Genomic DNA, 23,449 nt, shown 5'->3' with positions numbered 1-23,449 from the left:
AATAAATCCCGGGATTTTCCGGGAAATCGAGAACCGGTATTTCCCGGGAGGACGCCCTACCTCAGATGGATATTGTTGTTTCTAATGATACACTTTTGTCCTGGTCGAAGTACCGCTTTGATGGAATAGAATAGAAAGATGTTTATTTCCCTAGTTCATGTGTTACATTCTGTCCAGCAGGGCGGTGGTGTATTCGGCCTGTGGGTGTGTCAGCTACTTACGATCTACTAATGTTTGTCTGAGAGATCTATATAAGTGTCAAGTAGTGTGTGCTGTATGCTTGTTAGTGTGTCATGAACAGGGATCGGAAACTCGGGAGCTATTATACCTAAACTTCGGGCTCAGTACCTACGCCGCGTCGATGTTGACTAGTATGGAGGCGGACTCAATTTAATTTTACTAATAAATTTCCCGGGATTTCCCGGAATACCGAAAATTAGAATAACAGCCATACAAATGTATTAAAGTATTTAAATAGACTATTTTAGTTGTTCCTATGATCAAAATTTTATTTAATTCATGTGTTTTTCATTTAACTGACAGTACAGTATTAGTTGACATCAAACTAAAGTTGTATTGTTACTTTTAGTAAAAATAATGGTACAAAGGTATGTATCTTCGTTAAATCAGTAAATCAAAACCAAATGTACATACCTATGCAAAAGTAAACAGGTAATCAACCTACCGCGGCACACGTGGTATATTTGTATTTCCGTCATTGTTTCATGTTTAGCAGGTAAAAAAGGACGGCAAGATCACAATTGCTTGACATCGGCATCTTTTGCTGTAGGTTACGTTTGTAGATAAGAACTTAGGTAGTTTTTAAGGGTTGGGATACAGATAAGAATGTGGCTAAGTTATCTAGGGAAGTTTATGATTCATTCGTTGCTGTATTTTACATGCATTCGGGTGTCAAATGTGCTCTGTTTTCACGTATCTACAACGGTTACGGAACGGCTATTCAACAACGGTTTATGATTTGCTTTATGGATTGGATTCTGTTACTAGTGATATTACATCGAACAACGACTTGTGCTGTTAATTCCTGGACTTTGTTATTGCACGAGATTTATACTGGAATACCTTTTTATGTGAGGTAAGTTGTAGTCGTGTTATTTTATGTTAATACCATATTAGTATTAGTTTATGACTAACCTGAGAAGCTTCCAATCTCCCTTAGTGTAACTTGCCCGACGCCGACGCATCTAGTGTCATATGTTTGTCAAAAAGTTCCTAATAGGATGATTATCTAAGTACCTACCCAACAGCAGTCCAGATTTTCCAATATTTGTTATTACAAAAAGTGTGTACCACCAACCTTTGTTAATCCCAGTTCACATCGTAGATAATATAATTAAATAAATAAATAAATGAATATTTTATGACCATCTTACACAAATCGACTTAGTCCGATGGTAAGCACATTAAGGCATGTGTTGTGGGTACTAAACGAGGATACATATAATAGATAAAATATTTTATATATAAATACTTATATACATACATAGAAAACATCCATGGCTCTGGAACAAATACTTGTGATGTGAAGTACACACTTTAAAAGCTTTGAAAGCTAGTTTTTTGTGTGTATCTAAATATCTTGAATAGTTTTAGTAGTGAAATGTGTTATTTTGTCTGTATTTCATGTAAAATGCAAAAAAAAAAACCTTGATTGATCCTGAGCCGGCTGTGATCCTCAACGGAAAGCCGTGCCACTGAGGCACTGTAGGTAAATTACAGATGGATACGTAAAGAAATTATGCCAACATAAAAGGGGTGTTTTCAATACGTTTATCAAGATATGGGTATCGGCCACAGCCGTCACAGGTCTCGTAGTTATTTATTCAATAATAAAAAGTACAGTGAATACAAAAAATAATAATACAGACAAAATGTCGATAATTTCAAGTTCAATATTATTGTAATTTTGATTACGAGAAAAGTCCTTAACCGTGCGGGCGAATATAACAATTATTGTGTCGGTTAGTACTTTGCTGTACGATTTAATTCTCGTAAATATATAAAAATAGATTACTCTTTTTTCAGCTTGCACTTATTGGCGATTGAAATGGTGGATTCTACGCAGAGTGAAGACATCGCTCAATCATGGATACGAGATTACCCAGAAATGTTATACGACGCGGCAAGTGGAATAATAACATGTACAAAATGTGAAGTCAGTTTGAAGGCTAAGAAGAGCAATTTTACTCGGCATTTAAACTCAAAGACGCATCGAGGTGTTAAAGTTGAGTCACCGGCTGATTTTTACTATGACCTGACTTATTTTTTAATCATGTGCAACATACCATGGATACAGGTCGAGAATCCAGTATTTAGAACTTTTTTCGAAAAATATATTTGCAGGTGTCACGATAAAAACCGAACACTTCCAAGCGAGAGCATATTAAGAAAGAATTTGGATAAAGTGTTTGAATCCCAACTACGGCCCATTAAAAATGAAGTCAAAGACCAAAAATTATGGATATCATTAGATGAAACCACGGACTTTTTGGGACGATATGTAATACACTTCTTAGTGAAGCCACTGAATGGACAGTTTTCGGGACCTATTTATATGTTAGCGTGCAAAACCCTGCAAAAAGTGAATGGTCGTTCTGTATACGAGTTTGTGATAGATTGCTTAAGAGATTTGTGGGCTGATCAATTTCATGATAAGTTGCATAATGTTTTAATGCTTAGCTCAGATAGTGTAGCATATATGTTACTTGCTGGAAAAATGTTGAAAAAAACTTTGCCAAACATGAAGCACTTTACTTGTATGGCACATGCCTTGCACAGACTGACCGAAACAATAAGATCAAATTATACTGATGTGGATACCTTGATAAATAATGTTAAAAAAGTCTTTTTAAAAGCCCCCAATAGAGTAAACGTTTTAAAGGAGATGTTTCCTGATTTACCTTTGCCTCCACAGCCGGTAATAACAAGGTGGGGAACCTGGCTGAAAGCAGCATTTTACTATGCTGAGCATTTAGAAAAAATCTCAAGTGTTGTAAATACATTAAACAGCAATGAAGCCGAGTCTATAAGACAAGCTAAGAACGTGCTTAAAAAACAGAATTTAAAAGTAGACTTGCAATATATTTACGACAATTTTGAAATAATACAAATTGCTATTACGAGATTGGAAAAACGGGATTTATCCATAATAGAAGCGTTTGAAATTTTTGACGAAGTAAGATTAGTCATAGAATGGACGATGAACAACAAATTCATTCATAAACTAAACCAGCTTATCAATAGAAATCCAGATTTTGATGTACTCAGAGAAATATGCGAAAAGATGAATCAGGAAAGTGACATTTGTAAATATAAATACGCACCACTCACGTCGGTAGATGTAGAAAGATCCTTTTCCATGTTTAAATGGATACTTACGGAATCTAGAAATAGACTTACTATGGCTAATCTTGAAAAAATTATTATAGTTTACTATAATTCGAAACAAACTTCACATATGTCAAATGCATTGAATGTTACAGATTCCTTAAATCTTGAACCTACCCCTGGCCCTAGTAATTAGGTCGCACTTAAAGTGTTTTTCGTTTCTTTACAACTCCTCTGATACTATCGGGATCAAGCAAATTAAAGTCGTAGCTATTATTTCCTGACCTTAACTTAATGTAAAATTTTGCCTTAATGTAAATGTTAGTGCTTAAGAGTGTTAAAAATAGGGCTGGTACCGCGACCATCGTAAATTGTAAATAATTAGCATCTGTCACACTTGTATTCGAATGAATACAGTGTATTCGAATGAATACAGATATTCGAAATTTACGATGTTCGCGGTACTGACCCAGTTCTATTTCAATACTTGTTAATGTCATTAAATGAAAGTTGTTTTTTATTGAAGATTTTAAGTAAATACATGTTATTAAAAAAAATATATATATTTTTCCACCACCCACATTTTTTATTTAACATAACCGATGTATGGAACTTAGCAACAAAGTTCGAGGTATAAATTTACGTAGTATATGTTAATAAAAACCATTTATTAGCATATACTACGGTTACTTTATGCATTAAGCACATACAAAGTGCCTAAAAACTACCTAATGTTTCCTAAGACGGTTTCCCTGTATCTCCTATACTTTAGGATTTCCATATACTGGAAACCACTCAAAATACCCTGTATAAAAAAAAACACGTAAAAAAAATTTTGTCTTGATATTATGTTATCAATATTATCATCCTAACACAATACCTATAATTAATTAAGCCCTTAAACGGACTACCAAGTGTCTTTTTGATACATTCTGTACGTCGTTAAAACGGCTTGTATGTTGACGAAATTCGCTAAAAAAGGCATAACCCAACGACAATTGATACGTATTAACCATTTTCTGATGTTTCATACAATCCCAGGATCCCGGGATTTAAATAATAAAAAATATTATTTTTAAGAAGCCGACTCCGTACTTGCTTAGCTTTTTCCGGAATTTTGCTAGTTGTAGGTATAATAGCTCCCGAGTTTCCGATCCCTGGTCATGAACAAAGTAAGTTTAAATAAATTTAAGATGTTGTTGAATTTTGCCTTATCCTAGGTACTTACAGTTAATTACAATCTATGGGGACGTGGAGCGGTTGTTCGCTTGCTGAGCAGCCGACTCCTGTCTTTTTTTGGTACATAGCTTATTTCACCTAGTCTAGTGTTAGTCGTAAGAGGGTTGTACTATGTAGACGTCACCAGGGGTATCGAGATCCTCGATGTGCATTTCGTGGAGTCGGCGAAGCATATCCTCGGTTAGGTCTTGTGCACGGAGGTGCCATGGATCCCAGTCTAGCATATCCCACAGTATTGTGGTTTCTAGACGTCTTGGGAACTGCCCGGCGGTCTTAATCTTAAGGCGCTTTCATAGATAGGTCCGAGGTGCAACGAATTTCGTGTTGCGTCATTTTTGGATCAGCACATGGCTCAATGCCACTTCTCTCATTTATTTCAAACGCTGAACGCTTTTAGGGACTGTAAGTTAGCGCACGTAAAAGTGGCATGAAGTAAACATTATCTCAACTCAAACAGGAGGATAGTATATATCATATGAGTAATCCTTTTAAACAATGAGATTGTAAAACGTTTCTTCTAAAAAGTTATGGACTAGATTGACAACTATACGATACGAAGTTCTCCATTTCTGAAAGCTTTTGACACTAGACATTCTCCTCAAATAATGACTATTGGCATGAGCACGCTTTTACAGATCATTTTAAGTATATTCTTCTGCATAGCTAGATTCTTGTATAATGTTGCTTTACCTAAACAGCTGAAGCAATTTCACAAGGTGGTTTTCTGTGTATCGGAAGTGCTCTGGCGGCCCGCGGCGCTCCGCCTTCGCAGGTAGGTAATAAGCACACGATTTACATACACGGCTGGTCTTTAAGAAAGTTTGATATTTCACTTTATTTGAACTTCTGAAGTGCCGTAATGTTATTTTCAGCATAAACTTGTTAATCAACCCGTATTTTACCCTCCAGCAAGAGACAATTGGACGAAGCAATTGCTTGTTGACATTTGAAACTAATTGGATTCCAATTAGAAAAGTTTACAGCGAAACTGTAACAGGATCGCGAAGTGACGGAAAATAAATTAGGCAAGGTGAAAAGAGTCTGTCAGACTGTTCTTTTTAAATAGGTACTTAGGAGGAATTGGTGAAAAGTTTCTGACAGACAGGTTTCAAATGGGTGCTTGGGAGGAATTAAATTCTGTTAAAGATATAACTTTTAACAAAAACTCCAGCAAAAGACAATATATGCCATCATTTTATGGTGGTCATCAGTAGAAGGTACTATTTACATTCCGAGAGAAAATTCAACGAGTTACTACAAAGGTGTGCATATAATAATAGTTCTCCAGGATCCCATCATGAGAACCTGACCCGATATCAAATGTTAAGCAACAAAAGTCAAACAAAAAAGAATTTGTTAATATACATTTACGAAAATCAAGATCCCAATGAATTAAGGACAAGATCTTGAATGACTAAGTCCCACAGTAAGCTCAATAAGGCTTGTGTTGAGGGACAACGATATATATAATATATAAATATTTATAAATACTTAAATACATAGGAAACACCCATGAGATGACTCAAGAACAAATATCCATGCTCATCACATGAATAAATGCCCTTACCAGGATTTGAACCCGGTACCATCGGCTTCATAGGCAGGGTCACTACCCACGAGGCCAGACCGGTCGGACGTCAAACTTAAGGATCGAGAACTTGATAAAACTAAAGTGTAAAAATAGCCGAACAACTAAGTAAAATGTAAAAATAGCAACATTAAGACTGAAACCCAGTTAACTACGAAATTGTTGGGACTGCATTCCCCTTTTAAGTAACATTCATTAAACCGATGATCTAAATTGTACCAATCAACCGTCAATCCGGCCACACGAGTACGCAAATATTCCACCACTCTGCTAAACGCTGAGGCTGTGTCAATATTATATTATGCTAAATTTAGGGTTACCACTTACCAGACTTCGATTTTAGGATCATTTGTGACATTTGTCTGGACTGTGATAGGAATAAAGAGACAAAGTAATTTTTTTAAAGCAAATTACGGGTACGTATTTTTGACAACCCTTATTTTCAATGAACTGCAACATTGATAAGGGTTTTTCTATAAAAAAAACTGATTAAATTCATTACCTGCTAGTACAATCAGAATACAGCCTCCCTGTCTCATGGAGTTGCCGTAGTCGTATTCAATTTGTACACACATACATACCACGTTAGTGAAAACGTCGGGCAAGCATTCTAGAATCAGAACTAATTAGGACACGCAGAATTGTCCATTAGAGGATTCTTTTAAGTGGTCAGCTAACTATGAAACCAGAACTCAGCTTTTCCAAATTCATTTATCGCCATCTCCTGAAAATTGAAATACCCAATTAGCCTCACCAGCTCTCTTGATTATTGCAATGCAACATCGAAAAATAATAAGGAATACACGAACTTTGAAAAACGAACATCTGGTACAAAATCTCGTAGTTCAGCTGCCTCACGGAAGCAGTAATGTTGATGATTTGCCAACCTTATCAAATGCAAACAGCCTACGTAACAAGGCAGTTTGACACTTGGGCCCAATAAGGTCAGCTAACGAGTGTAACAAACGGTGACAAGGCTGTCTACGTCTATCGCTATTCTCTGAACTACAGAGGACCCTCACCACTTCTCTCGATTATTGCAAGAGCGAAAGAGATTGAGGCATGCACTTCGCGGTTCAAAAATCTCTCGGTTCAGCGGTCTCACGTCCCAGACAACCCTAGCGAAATGCAAACAGCCTACGTAACAAGGCAGTTTGACACTTAGGCCCAATAAGGTCAGCTAACGAGTATAACAAACGGTGACAAGGCTGCCTTATCGTAACCGTAATTTACGCGTACCTAACGTATTTGTGTGAGATTTCAATCAGAAAATTTAGAAATTACACAAAACGAGCTGTAGTCGTGGAAAAGGAAAAGGAACATATATTTTGTTAGAATTCTATTAATATTTAGTTGTACTCTCTACTGGTCGATTCATAAGATATTTGTGTTGGAAACGTGTCTTCTTCTCAACATTAAAGTAGGATCAGCTTTCACTGCACTGCACCTCACTATGCCGATAAGTAATCGGCGCCAACATCAGCTCTTCTAAATCAATCTAAAAATGGTTGCCGTGTCACACAGACATCGGTACCAGGAGATTTGTTCCGCGCGGTTTCACTTTTCAACTTCATCAAAATGTTTGAATTTTAAATTCTTACATTGATACTACTGTTATAGTTTAGTAGTACTACTAACTGTAGTACTTTACGCCATATTTATGTTGCAGTAGCTGTGAGCTGCACAATTATTCTGTACATATTCAGTTACTGAACATGGTTAGTGCCGCGCCGTACGCGTACGTTTCAAATATATTTAGGAGAGACAACCCTACTGCATTGATAGGTATAAAAATGTTAATTGAAGTAGAATATTGAAACATCAAATAAAATTTTATTTTATTAGTGTGCAATTTTTTATCCATTATAATAGAAAATAAAATAAAGATAACAATAGGACTTGCGGATTTTATGCTAGGATTATTGCAAAATTTATGCCATATAGTCACGAAACTGAAGTCATATTTAGCAATTCTTTCGTGTTTGAAATAAAATATATTGAAATTTTAATTCTGCTAACGGCAATTATGCAGGTTTAGTAAAAAAAAAGCGTACCCAATAACAGCACTCAGAACATTAGATTCACCTTTAAATCATGTTAATGGATGGCTGTTGTATACTTCTGAATTCTACGAGTAAATAAAATACGTACAAACAAACTCACGAACTCTACCTGGGGTACTGCAAAATTCAAATAACATTGTCAGTTGGTCATGTTTGCTTGTTGCTCCGACCCTTATCTGTTAAACAAAGGCCATTCACATTAACAATAAAAGAAAATTCTTACCACATAGAACATAAATATTTATCGCTGCACCAAAAACTCCATACAAAGTCATCAGCCTCATTCTTTAAGCAAGCTAAGTACCTATGTAAGAAAAACTAAACAGCTATAACTCCGTTACATAATGAACGATCTGCCACAGAATGCAAACAAAGAATCTGAAAAAGGTGGGAAGGAAATGCAATTAAATGACTATGACCTAAAACAATGGGAACAATGCTCTTTCATCGAAGCCCATGAACCCGACATTGCAGCTTGAAGCGACAATCAAACAATATAATTTTTAAGAAAAAAAAAACCGACTTCAATGTGGGAGACCGGTAAAAGAACGATTATTGTTGATTTTGGATTTCATACAACGAAATCCAAAATATGTAGAAAAGGAGGTAACATGTTTATTTTTTTCACTGGTGCCACCTTGACACATTTCAGATTTGCCCTATGGTTGACTGGTAAGATACCCGCAATATCGGGGTGCAAACCAGAACGGAACTCTTCAACCATCGTTGAAGAGTTCCGTTCTGTTCATCATCAGCAGTTCCACTTCATCAAATGTCGCTTTTACAAATGTAAATACTTGTTGATGAAAATACTAAGATCACTATACATATGCTTTTAACATTTGAGATGTTTCCCTGATTCCTCATGGACCCCATCGTCAGAACTCAAACTTGACAAAAAATTGTCTTGAAAATCTAATTTACTTAACAAACACAGCGAAGAGGACAAATCGCCAAACTTGTACTATGCGTCGTTGAAGAGTTCCATTCTGATTATAATCAGCAGTTCCACCTCATCAAATGTCCCTTTTTTTAAATTTAAATGCTTGATTTGTTAAAGAAAATATAAAAATCACCATATGTATGCCTTTCACATTTGAAGAGTTCCCTCGATTCCTCATGGATCCCCATCATCAGAACTGAGTTTTGACAAAAACGGGACCAATCTGTATATATATAAATACAAACAAAAAAATAATTTTCAAAATCGGTTCAAAAATGACGGAGTTATGGAGTAACAAACATAAAAAAAAACATACAACCGAATTGATGACCTCCTGCTTTTGAAATCTTGAAGTCGGTTAAAAATGGTTACTGTAGAAGCTGAAGAAGTAGTAAAACAGTTACAGTAAGCTTTGTCACTTAACTTTATGGAGTGAAATGGAATAACATGGTACTTGTAACAACCAATTAAGAACTCACTCGTACGTTTACCGTTGAGAGTAAATGTGGAGAAGATCCTTTGTGACTTATTAAGTCTGCGTGTTTCTTTAAAATGTCTTGTCCCAAATTAAGTGAGGACAAAGGAATGATAAACGTTCTTTGTGATGGGAGAAAAGAAAGGAATTTCGTTTTGCCAAAAACTAATTGACAAAGCAGTCGCATGGTGTCAGAAAACGTGGAACATGAGTAGTAGGGTTCAGAACCGGGAAATCCCGGTCTCGAAAGTACCGGGAATTCCCGGTTCTTTTGTCAGTAAAATGGAACCGGGAAACCAAATTTGATTCCCGGTTCTTTCGGTACTTTCGGGAATTTTATTTTTATTAAGCGATTCACACTACTATTTACTTATTTACTCTTACTTTAATTTTCCACACTTTCTACTATTCAAACATTCAAAACTAACGTGAATAATTCGTGGTATGTATTTTTGTATGTATTATTACGTAAACATCATAATTTTAGTTAACCTGTCAGGCACCTACAAAATAACGCGGAAACTCCTTTGCGGACCGCCCGGGTTCTTAAAATTTCGGCGGTCTGCAAAGCGTTTTCGCAAAAAAATCATATCTTATGAACCAGACAATGTATTTAGATAAAGTTTGAAGTATTTACTTGTTTGGTTCACAATCTATGATATAATCTAAAACCATTAATGCCAAAAGATAAATTACTTACCTAAAAGAATGTGTCAATTCGCCAAACACAAAAAAAAAATCCACTTTTTCTACAAAATTTGTCAAAATTACAATGTTCATCAATATTTCTTGGGTTTTTTAACGAATTAGCATGAATCTATTTACATAGGTAACCTACCTTACCTACCTACTTAATTATTGCTTTGATTATTTGTAGTACTTTTCGGGGTTTCGTACCCGAAGGATCCAAACGGAGCCCTATTGTAGTCACTCTAGTGTCCGTCTGTCTGTCTGTCCGTCTGTCAGACAGGTTTTACATCCAAATGGTTAGAGCTATAGTCTTAAAGTGTTTAAATTACATATTAATGTTTAAGATAATTCTAAATGTTAAGGAATCTAAGATGACTGCCTTATTTTTACCCTTTAATTGACAGTAAATACTTACTTTAGTACCTAACAATAACATAACACTATGATTAATTATAGTCTGATTTATATATAATTACCTACTACTAGGTATGAGAACAGAAAATAGAAGAAAAAATTTCGAATTAAAGTTACTTGAATACAGAATTTTAGTTTACTTTTGAAGCATAACCCTTGTTTTCTATGACAAAAACTAGCAAGAACCGAAAATACCGAAAAAACCGGGAAATCCCGGTTCCGTAATACAAAAGTACCGAAATTCCCGGTTCTCAAAAAGAATACCGGTTCCGAAAACACTAATGAGTAGTGCTGGTGCACCTAAAGGTCTATATTGGGGTATAAGACATACTAAATAACTAAGTATAATATGATGTAATTTTAAAGAACAACGACAAAATGACGACAACCTTGACTTAACTCAGGTACATAATTATTAATAATTGTCGTGTCAAACGACACCGCCATTTCCCCGTCCAATAAAAGAACCGCCAACGATACAGCACTCTATTACCAAACGGCGCCTCCCTAAAATTTGTCATATTTCACGTACAAATTTACCGTAATAGAGTTTGGGCCGAATTTGCCGCGAACAGGAAACTTTTAGTGGCACTCGGTTGCACGTAATCGATTTTGTGACACCAGCACACCTTTAATAGCAATTTAATTTCCATACACGGCGAAATATGCCTTTGCTGGCTTTGCTAATGACGTTTTTGTTTAACATGTATATATATATTATTAATCTTTAAAAAGAGCATGGGCACATTTATGCCCCGACGATTTGTTAATGTGAACAAAACATGTAGATATTATGTGTTTGATACTGATGATCATGTTTTCTGTCCAATGATCCGGATCAGACCTGCATAGTCGCCTGCAGGCATCACTTTAAACAACATATATCTTGTTCAATAATACCAATGCAAAAGTCACCTAGTTCTGATCAGGATAAAGTTCAATTTCAATGCAAAACAGACAGACGATACGCGTTTCTGTAAGTTAACTAGTATTTAGCAGGTAGCCTTTACCCTGAGCAAAGGGGGTCGAGGCGCCAAGAGTAATTGCGTTGGCGACTAACTCCCTGTGGGGAGTCGACAAGGTTGCTTTTAAAGGGTTATAAGCTGTAAAATGACGACGTGACGTGCGATAAACTTTGCACAGGTATTAAAAATATACGAGCAGGTAAAAGAAAAAACTCGATCCCTCCGGCCGTCGGTAAATTTAGACGATGAAAAAACCCCGTGAAGTGGCTGTGAGTTTGTGGTAAGGATTCGCATTTGCAGGTGATTCGCACCTTTCCACGTTAAAATCGACTGCTTATGCTCATTATTGTAAATGTAAGCTTTATTTCGCGTTCAGTACGGTTTGTTTTCAGTTAACTGGACGAGAGGTAGGTAAAACCAAAGCTTAGTACGCTAAAGCTGTTGAAAGATGGCTTAGCTTATACTTAAGTTTCAATAATCTGACGCTGAAGATAGAATTTAATTAATCTTTGTGAAATTGCTTTATCGAATCTCACCGAATGTCATTGTAGAAACATTGGGTTTAAGCCTAGTCTTATTGTGCACTGCTCAAATAACGGTTTTACGCGAAATAACAACACCAAAACGGATCGTGTCTACTGATTTTGAATGAGAAAAGTACTAAATTTTGAAGACCGGGTTTACAAAAAGCCTAAACCTAATATAGCAAACACCCAACTACGGATGAATAAGTAGTCTACATCAGTTAAGAGGAAAGTTACGACCACTTTTCGCACTTGTATATTAACATCATAGAAAATATTTTTACGCAATTTGATGTAATATTAACTTTTGAATTCGATTCTTTCGATTTATTGTACATATTATAAGAGTGAAGACTTTAAGGAGCAAAAAACAAATTCCATTCAAAAATTTAAATGCTCCTAACCTTAGAGAATATAAGCTCCTAACTGTTATAATAATTAAAAATTCAAAATAAATCAAACGAAGGCACTGCTGTGGTTGAAATACATCAAACTGTGTCAAAATATTTTCAATAATGTTACTCGTAATTTCCAGAGACGAAAATGGGGACTACGTTTATATGGAAAGGCGGTTTCGGGGCGTCCACTTTCGTCTTAACGGGCAAGTGCCGCAAGCCCGCAAATGGTGAGATAGTTACAAGAGGAAGCTGGTAAACGCACGCCATCAATCTTATTTTATCGACTCGCAGCCCGCTGTGCACGTAAAATACACATTCGCGCCTTTATTTATGGTAATACAATTTACTGCGAACTTTGCCTTTAGATCCCAGACTCAAGAAAATGATTAGTCTAATGGAGATTTTCCATTTCTGTACGGATGTAGAGGATAAACAAATTTATTTTTAACACGCTTTTATTAGGTCGAACTGTATGTAACTAACTATGTAATGGAATCTAAGGTAACTAATTTAACCATCTTCCAAGGATCGTAGCGTCATGAAAATTGGCAGCTGTATGTAGTTCTGATGACAATACAATAATATGGAACTGTCGAACTGATCTGATGATGGAGCCGGAAGATATGAACTGCAACTTCATGATGGAACATCGTATCATAGCTGTGTTTGGATTTGTTAGAAAAGTCTGGTAATGAACTTTGACCACGATTAGGTTTCAAGGTCTGATGATGAAGCCGGAAGATAGGCACTGGCATTCCATGATGGAATATCGTATCATAAGCGTGTTTTTCTAGTGTTTTTTTAACTATTAATTTATTTATTAGCGGGTCAAAATTAGTCACAATGCTCTAGACTCCGACAACGCTAAGTTTGCACCAAACATAATTGATAATAATAGAGAGGTCACTGAATTGTGAAACGTCAACTTTTGACAATCAGAGTTACCGCAAAATGTATGGAGCTGACCAGCGCCATCTTGTATACCTGTCAAATTCAACACATCTAAATCAATGTATCTTTGGTTTGCTGCGATTTTGTAATGAAAATGCGTATAAGTATACAAGCATATGCCACAGGAGCACGATACTTGACGTATCACGTGGCATGAAAACTTAGCGTGGTGCAATTCTATTTGAAACTAGATTCTAGTATACAATCTGATGTGAGCCTTAAGTGCCGGATCTAGGGCAGGCAAATTGCTTCAGGGCGCAACAGCATACAGTGCAAGGAACCCAGTTCTAGAGAAGGCCGAAACCATATATTATTAAAATGGGGCAGTTTCCAATCTGTAGTCCTTACTCAGCATCAGTATTTCTGGGTTAATATACAAATAAATAGGTGCGCCTGAGAAGCACATACAATATATCCCCACTTATATCGCAAATATGTAGTTTAAATTTCCTTATTATACAGGTAATAGGTATATTATCAAGTATATAAGAGAAATCAATAGCAGAAAAGAGTTTCCCGTTGGAATTCTGATTAAGGATGTTCTTAGACAACAATAAGCAGTCTCGCCAGTCTCACCACAGTCGCACCTTTTATAAATGTTTTAGAAAAAGCGCGAACCGGTACGCTCTGGGATACCTCTTCGTTCATACAATTAGTTTATTAATTCATAAAAGTCCCCGTTGTGATAGACATTCGATACGACACTGGTTGAGAGCCAAGTCAGATGATCCCAATTACAATATCCACGGAACGGGACCAACAGACGATATTGGCATCGGCGTGCATCGCCTTTGCATAAAATCGATAGTTTTACCCGCAAACACCTTAGGCCTTGTTACGATTGGGATATTTGGAAATTGTTTACCTACTACGTTCGTGTGGTAAGATTGGAGAAATATTTCAAAAAAAAACATTGTCAGTTTACAAATGTTTCATACATATTGTAGATTCAGATGTCATGCTGCTTGCAAAAAATGGGTGCTACTCGTAAGAGAGAAAATCAATTGAGTTCAGTTGGCCTATTTAGCCAAGATCTAATAAGTCTAAAACTCAACGTGCCGCAACAGAATTGTGTCTATAAGACACGTGAAAGTCAACATGCAGCCGTAGAATTGTTTGCAGATAATATGAAGAACCAGAACAAGCTAGAAAAGCACAACTACGGCGAGGTCGCGGAAACATCCTAACTTTAGATTGTCTGGGCTGAAATTTTGTCTATTGTGCAGCGTGCAGCACATGAAATAATCATGAAGATCCAATGTGTATGTGGTGGTAGGTATTTACATAAACACAGAATATCAAACGTTCAAATATATCAATGGCATGTGTTGTGTATGAGCTATTTGATTGGTAGGTGTTGTGGCCTTAGTTCGCGCAACCAAGGCACCAGACCTCGGGAAGGTAATCACAACAAAAAAAGGGACAAAGAAAAACAAGATGCAAACTTTCGATAAATCTTAAATTGCAGCTCTTTTTATTATAATGCGAACGAGCAGATAAATCGCCTGATTGTAAGCAATTAGCGTCGCCTATGGACAGCAACAACACACACCTCTGGTGTTGCAAGTGTGTTGCCGACAATTAAAATGAGAGTACGCACTTTTCTTGAAGATTTGAAGATCGTATCGTCCCGTGAATTTCGCGGGCGACAGTTCATTCCTCAGTGTAGCTGTAAAAGAAATTAAAAACAAATATGCTATGTAGAAATGTAATTAAAAACAACTACTTTACTACATCTTGTGCTATTTCCGAGTTGCATAACTGTTGCGATGACCTGTTCCAGCTGTTTATCACAGAACGAGCTCTACGCTTGATGCAGTTTAATAGCTTTGAACCCTTTAAGGGAACGATAGTGCTCGAGTTGTGCGGTTTATAGGCAAATTGATGCGGCCGATATAGTCCGGTCTAATCGGAGTATCCTGTTACGTTTAATAGGGAAAAGATGTAGATTTTATACCTCTCGCGTGGAATGATGGTTCCTTATGACTGTTCCTTGAAGTCTGTTTTGGTTGGACTTATTTCTACAATTAAATTGTTTTGTACCGTATATTTATTACTATGTTTTTCATTTCTAAATAAAATAAAATAATTTGGAAGCTTGCTTCCAAAAAAAATCTTCATACAAAATATACAATGAACTGGGGATGTCATAGGGATCATTCGACATGAGAGATAGTATGACAACTAATATTGAAAGTTGATTGTGAAAGTGTATTGTTTATTGTTTACGGGTTATCCTGTCCCTGTACTAACATCAACACTCTGGATTTGACAGACCATCTGTGCTTTACTTGTTATCATTTTGGAAAATGTCTGGTGGATCAAGCGTTCAAAAATGTCTAACACACTAAAACTTCTCGAGGAGAATAGCGCAAAATGATACGAAAAAGAGCCGACCCCAAAACTTGAGTATATGGGATAAAGGCTAGGCTGGGTGATCATAATAATTTAGTCATTGCCAAAAGATTTAAATTAACACACACAGTTTAATCCGTGGTTTACTGCGCAGCCTGCGTAATCGTATAAATAGGTGACGCGATTCGAGTGTGACGTTTGAGAGCGTTCACCCGTATGCCCTGTGCCCCACTAACCCGATCGAAAAGGATTGCAGGCTGCCAAGTGTAGGCTTATGATTATGACGCCTTTAAATGAATAAACTATTATTTATTATAATGTTCTTCAACGTGGTCCTTTTTTTGAATATACATTTACGCTTTCTATTCGAAATTAAATTCCGCAATTTCTAATGAACGTCACAATTTTTGTTCACAGGTTTTCCCCGGGGCCTCGAAAAGCGTAAACCCGTGTGCAGTTAGGTTTTATATTCCAAACAAATGCGTATATTCTGCTTGCCGACTTAAATGCAAGACTTTTATTTCCTTAATAAACAATTCTGAACTGTGTGCCAGCTTCTTCCTTACAAGAATATTTCGTAAACGTAACGTCTTATTACAAAGGAGTAAAGTGCTAACATAACTTTGACGTCTTCTGTACCTAAGATGTTGATAAATGTTTGAACTCAAGACGTCATTCATGTCGTTCATAAATCATGCCACAGCTGCAACGGACAGCGACAGTGTTTCAGTTTGCATACATTAAGACATATAGTTATACTAATTATACAATATATGCCTTTACCGAACACAGACTACTGTCCCAAAAATATGCGAAAGAATATAATATTGACAGATCACCATTGAATCGAAAAGTTATGAAATGTAGGCCGTTATACCCGTAACACCAAGGGTTTAACCTTCCCCATTCACACATCCCGTAGAGGGTTTTGCACTGCACTTGAAATCGAGTGAGTTGCGGCAAGTGCAATCAATATCCGAAAACTAAACGCCACAAACCGGCCTATTTTTAGAAGCTCAAGCAATCTGTCTAAGTGGGGAAATAGCAGTTTTTAATTCATGCAAATGCCGTGAGGTACTCGCGGTATTTGGAACATGCAACGGGGTAGCGAAAATTCTGCTCTAAAAGCGTGAAAGCTGAAGAAAACTAAGGTAGAAAAACAGTAAAACATCGTTCCGAGAAGGTACGTGGTTTTCCTTTACTCTTTAAGTTTGTATGTTGGTTATTGCATAAAGAGTTTAGCGTTTAAACTTCACGGAGTTCGCAAGCTTAAACTGTGTTACAACATTGAAGAAAATAGGAAAAACTGAATTCGATATTTTGCAAGTTTCTTAGAGTAATAAATCAGATAATGATTTATTCCCTTATTTTATTATTACTTAATAGTATACAAGCCGTAGTACAATACCTAGTATGAATTATAGACGTGAATTGCATTATAAATGTCAAACTCAAGCCAATTGCGTAATAAGAAGTAAGTTGACAACACAGCAAGAAACTAGACCAGTAAACCTGTCTACATATGTACATAAACTTATTGAGAACAGCCACTTATGAACGAAGGAATGATTATTTTAGTATTAAACGTCGATAAGGGATAAACATAAATTTAAATCGATGAGTTGACACCCGATTTGTAGAAGACTGATATTGATATAGGTTAAGATAAGAAACCAATTAGTAGGAGTAGGATCGATAACAGGAGCATTACAGAATGCTGTCGCCTCGTAAGCCTGCTTGTGATGCAATGGGTTTCCTTATCGAGTGGAAGGCGGGCCAAGTGCGAGGATACAAGCGATTAATTATTATCTTTGAAATAGCTCAAAGACAGGCTTGTTATACTTAGAACGACTTAAGGTGCCCGAATTTTACTAAGAAGCTCTTTCTACGATCAGAAATCTTAAAAAATTCTAACTATCTAATGTATTCTTATCTCGCTCAAGTATCTATATGTATATCTTATTCATAATAATGGTCGCTTTTCTCGTATATGTTTATAACTTACAAAATAAAGTAAAGTAAAAAGATTTTTCTCAAACTTTCAATTAAATTTTAACATGACTTACTTCAAATTAGGTCCGAAAATACTACGTATCCGGTGCGAGGAGTGAAGATGATATGTAAAGGAATTTCATAGTTCATATAGCCTTACACACCTAGGCCTGTAAAGCAACCTTCTTTTGTTTTTAAACATCAAATTGTGATACAACGTTTTGGCAATCAACCATCAAATAGTAGTAGATTCGTTATTTATTTTTAACTGTGTAAACCTACGAATAAAACAAATTGACTACAATTGTTTTTTATTTCATTGCAAGTTAGAGAAAATAACTATACAAATCTCGGCGACAAACGGGGCTGCCGACCGCGTATACCTATACGACCTCGCTACGCTCGGCCGTCTATTTCTACTTCGCCTGCAACCCTTCGTGACCCGGCCTCTTTAATAATGTACTATACCTTTGCATTTATTATATATATCTAAATGTGTTAAATATCTTCGTCTGTATGTTATCATTTAACGGTTGAAGTAGTAATATTTGCCGATTTGATATGGCACGTAAAAAAATAAAGACCTTCGCGATGGGCATAGGCTACTTTGCTTATGGTTATTTACCTACCTATAAATGACACACTATATCCTACGAGGACAGTGCCGCGGGCATATGTAATAAACACGAGTGATGGGCTTAAAACCTTAGGATGTGTATATATTTAAATAAAGCCTAAGCCCGTATTACTGTCGAATAAAACTCCTTGTAAGTATCCAAATATTGCTCTTCCTAGATGTTCTGTAAATAAAGAACCCCGAACGATCGAGGCACACGAGCAACTTACAGATTGCCCCACACATTACACTCCTAAACTGTTACCGTCTGTTTATTCCCTGGATAACGGATAAATTCAACTAACTTTATCGAGGGTTTGTGTATTTATAACATCATTCGGTCCACGGAATTATTGATGCTGTAACCCGACGTGTTTGCTGTTTGGAGAAAGACGCATTTTGCTACTGAGGGCGAAATAGGTTTGGGGTAATTCAAAACGGAACTACCAAAATAATCACATGAATTGTCATCTTAGAATACATATTAGGTACTTTCAGGGTTCGTTCTTGATATGTCGATATATTAGCATATACACATATAGAGGCGCGGCATTTAAACTTGAACTTAAAATGACATCAAAAGTATAGTTCGAATCGTTAGGTAATACTTATATCCAGTTTCCTTACAGCATTCCTCAAATTCTTTTATTTTAATTCTAGAGGATGAAAAATGACATTCTGATTTTCTTAATACCACGTCGGTAGCAAACAAGCATATGGCCCGCCTGATGGTAAGCAGCCACCGTAGCCTGCAACTCCAGTGGTGTTACATGCGCGTTGCCGACCCTTTAAAAACATGTACACTCCTTTTTTAATTTTATTTTTTAAAACCCATACTGCGGTCCCACGAGAAAACCTCGGCAGGGAGCTAATACACCACAAACATACACGTGGCACCATTGAAGACTGCCACAGAAATCATAAGTTATAAAAAATTTACCAAGAAATTTATCAGATGAAAGCGGCATCGGTTTATTCCCAAAGGGCAGTCTAACTTTTACCGCGACATCTCTTACAAACTTCAGTAAAAAGTTACTTTAGTTGGCCACTAGTTTCCTCTACGCAATGTAGGGTTCACTCGGCCATGCCTTTATTTGATCGAGACGAGGTATAAATAAGTCTTTGGGTTTTCAACCTAAGCTTTTCATGATTGTTTTTCTTGTGTTTAAAAGTGCTGCATTTGATACTGTGCGTAGATTTTAATATCTTCAACGATCCTTTTAGCCGATTTTTTTTAGGGAAGGGAGAGTGAATGCTTATTATTATAGCAGTACGTGGCAAGTTAATATAAAAGTATGTACATAATTACAAATCGCTGAGCAACCTATAAGTCTTTTATAAATCGTAACTTAGCTTTTTCTCAGCTTAAAGTAGGTACCATTTTCTCGCCTCCATCCGAAGGAAATATATAGCTTGAAAAAAAGCATACACAATAAGTTCTTCCAGACCGAGAAAACTAAGCCTAGTTGGAACTAAGTAGACCGGGTTACTTACGTCTCACGATGTTTTCTTTATCGAAAACTCATGCTGATCATGCTCAACGCTCAATATTATCAATTTTACAGTGAAATTCTAGTGCTAGGCAACTTTAGCTTAAAAACTTCTATAAATCCTGTTTCTTGCTACTCATTTCCCAATTCACTTTCCCTTTTCTCCAAGTGAACGTAAATCTAGATCGAGCGCTGTTATTGAATACCTAATTCGCCATTAACTCGCTCCACACTCACGAAAGCACGTGCTCCGTCTATCGCTCCCGAAAACATGATTCATTCGGGAGGCGTCGCACTATGTCAGAACCAGACGTATTGGAGATAAAGTGAAGTGGACTTGTAGAGTTAGTGGTTTAGTGGGCAATAGGGTTGAATAATGTTGTGGATTTTTCGTGAAAGACGAAGAAAATATAGAATATATTGGATTTTTATCTAGAACCCGTTGTTTATCGAAAATATATGACTCATATAAAAGACAGCTTTTACGTTCAGACGCTAGCCAAACACGAGTAGCGAAGGAAAGGAGTCAAAAAGTAGCTAAAATGTATTAAACGATTATTTGGGTAAATCGATGGGAAAATATAGTTACTGACAGTGACGAATTTGGGTGCTCGCACCGAAATTGCCGAGTAGCACTGACATGAGAAAACGTGCGGGCCGAGTAGGTAAGGTATGTGATAGGTAGGTACTTATCGTCTACTGCACACGTAAAAACCACCGGACTGTAAAAGTCACTGTTTATATATATTAGTTGTAATACTAAATCCAACCTGATTAGTGATTAAAGACTACGAATCGGTATTTCTCTATCCACGCAATAATACATTACGATACGACATACGACAAGTGCGAAACCCTTCCCTTCCCTTCGGTCGTGTTTTAATTTATCGCCACTCGTTTCGAGTTTCCTATTCGCACATTAGGTACATGTGCGAATAGGAAATTCGAAACCGTACGACGTTTTATAGTACATATGGCCCTTTAAATTTTCGACATAGTTAAGTAATATGCTAATTATCGCACTAGTGCGGTAAAGTAGCACCATATGTACATTATGTACTGTAAATACATATTAACGGTGACGACACTTGGCTTGGCTACACCGGTTGGTTATTTGGCCTTGGCGAAAACAGATTTTCCAATAGGAGGGTTCACACAGAGTGAGCATACGCGCGAGGCAATTTCCTCGAGCACAAAATGGCCAGTGTAGACGTGCCTCGGCCGAGGCGGCGCGCTCGGGCGAAGAAAACGCGCTCGCTATACTCGCTCTGTGTGGACCCGCCTAATCACATTCAATCATAGTTAGGTACGCGAGCCTCGGCAAATCGTGCTCACAAGCATGACGTGTGACATTACTAGCATACACAGGCAATCTGAGGTCATTTGGCATGCAATGCCCATAAACAATTGCTGGAGTAAACATAGTAGTACTGATAAGAACTCATAGAGCAGTGACCTTTGGTACTTCTTTCTACTGACTACCATAGATTTCATAATAGGTCAGAGCCACCTCCTGTCTCCGTCATCAGTTCAGCTTGATGATACCATATACCATAGCATGGTACCATAAGTCGGAAAGTGAGTCAAATTTAACTCGCAAGATTTGACCCATACAAATAGTTAGATACATACTTACATTGCAGGTTAAATAAAGGCTTTTGCCAGACAGTCTGTCCTTGACAAATGCTGAATTATAAATAAATTCATGCATAGATTGTAAAAATGAAGGTCTAACAAAGATTGTGTTATCTGATTGTAGTGAAATGCAGCCGTTTACATGTAAATTCACCACATTTGTACACACATTCACTGATAAGATTTGATACAGCAGACGGGCTTAATTTGACTTTAACAACATAATTAATAATTAGAAATGTATTCCAAACTTCAGAAAGGAAAAATAATGAGCATGATTTTTTTCTTTAGACACTTTTACAAAATATTTGGGTAGTAAGAAGACAAAACCTTAAGACAACAAAATAGGTTTCATTCAATTTCAGGTTTTCCATGTTCAAAAAAAAAAATTCAAAAATTCAAAAATTTATTCTGCAAGTAGGCCTCAAGGGCTCTTTTACAAGTCAGTTCAGTTTTTAGCCATATATAAGTAGGTGTAGATGCTGTATGTTTTTAATTGGAACTATAAAATTGGTCTTAAATTAAAATAAGAAATCTTGAATGTTTCTTACCTCTTCAATGTCTTTGTGAAACTTGATTGGCCTCATCAAATAGAAGTGCACCGAGAAATACACAAAGTTTATAGCTATGAATGCACTGTTCCACAAAACAGCGTCCAAATAGCACTCGATACTCCACGCCCAGATCCCTGAGAAGGTGCACCCGAGGATCAAAGCCACGCGCAACCATATCAGTCCTGTCGGCGTGTGGGGCGCCAAGAACGATAGCAGGAAAAATACATTGGCCACTTGGAAAAATATGTGATTTATCGGCCGCCATTTACCGCACGGGTTCAAATACATGTCCCACATTGACGGCCGATCCTGCACCGTCACGTTGTCCAGCTGGCTCGGCGGCGCCAGCTTCGGCCCGTCCAGCACCATCTCGCGCCGCGGCGCCCCCGTGACGTCACTGACCGCCGCAACGTCCGTGGTAGCATTCTGCAAGCCGGTCACCATCCCGATCGCTAAGGCACTGATAAACAACATAGTCCCTCCTCGCGCGCACGTCCCGATCCGATTCTAACATCGAAATTATCGCGGGAACCATTAACATTTGACTGCTCTTGTATTTCACTCGCGCACTGATAAACACTTATTTTATTCACAAACAAACATCGAGATTTATTTACGATTCGCGTGATTTATTTATGCGAAAATAAAATAAGATTTAAAACTTTTGATAGAGAGAAGAGGGGTTAACGCAGGAACGCCACACATGTAGCTATGATGATATTTAACGTTTAAATTAATATGAACGTTTTATAATTAAAATTTCTTCAAGAGTCCAAAATAAAAAACGTTAGAAATAAGTAAAGCAAACAATCAAAGCTTCACATGACAGCACTGAATCGAACTGACAGAAAACAGAAACCATAACCAACCAATAAAATACCCATAGCCAACTACACTTGACTATGGCGATAGTTTATTATTTGTTTTACATGTTTCAAAGACTTGTCAAGAATTTGTCTGACAGAGAATTATGAATTTAATATTATATAACGTAAATTAATTTATTTCAAATTGATCGTGATTACAAATTTAAACAAAAAATCCTGCGTCAAACACTATGCATACCGATTACAAAGAAGGCTAGAGCATAAGAAAATTCATATTCTATAAAATTAAGCCTACATTTAAATTTTTAAATAAAAATAAAATTATATTAAATTTATGGGATCTTCATTTATTTATGCTGAGTAAGTTCATAGTTAATTTTTT

At 36.7% G+C, this 23,449-nt stretch overlaps 1 protein-coding gene across 2 annotated transcripts in view; it reads right to left on the bottom strand.

Moving 5' to 3' along the window:
- Nucleotides 1–23,316, bottom strand: part of LOC133522641 (blood vessel epicardial substance-like) — an 82,706-nt gene extending 59,390 nt beyond the window's left edge. Inside the window, exon 1 of one of the 2 annotated variants that reach the window (XM_061858021.1) lies at nucleotides 22,238–23,316. In XM_061858021.1, coding sequence (XP_061714005.1) covers nucleotides 22,238–22,714 — 477 coding nt within the window. In that variant the 5' untranslated portion in view covers nucleotides 22,715–23,316. The remainder of the gene's footprint in view (nucleotides 1–22,237) is intronic. The other variant, XM_061858022.1, reaches the window with a different exon arrangement.
- Between the last annotated feature and the right edge of the window lie 133 nt (nucleotides 23,317–23,449).

The sequence above is a fragment of the Cydia pomonella genome, chromosome 11 (genome assembly GCF_033807575.1).
Source record: "Cydia pomonella isolate Wapato2018A chromosome 11, ilCydPomo1, whole genome shotgun sequence".
Taxonomy (NCBI): domain Eukaryota; kingdom Metazoa; phylum Arthropoda; class Insecta; order Lepidoptera; family Tortricidae; genus Cydia; species Cydia pomonella.
This window is presented reverse-complemented; position numbering and strand designations above follow the sequence as displayed.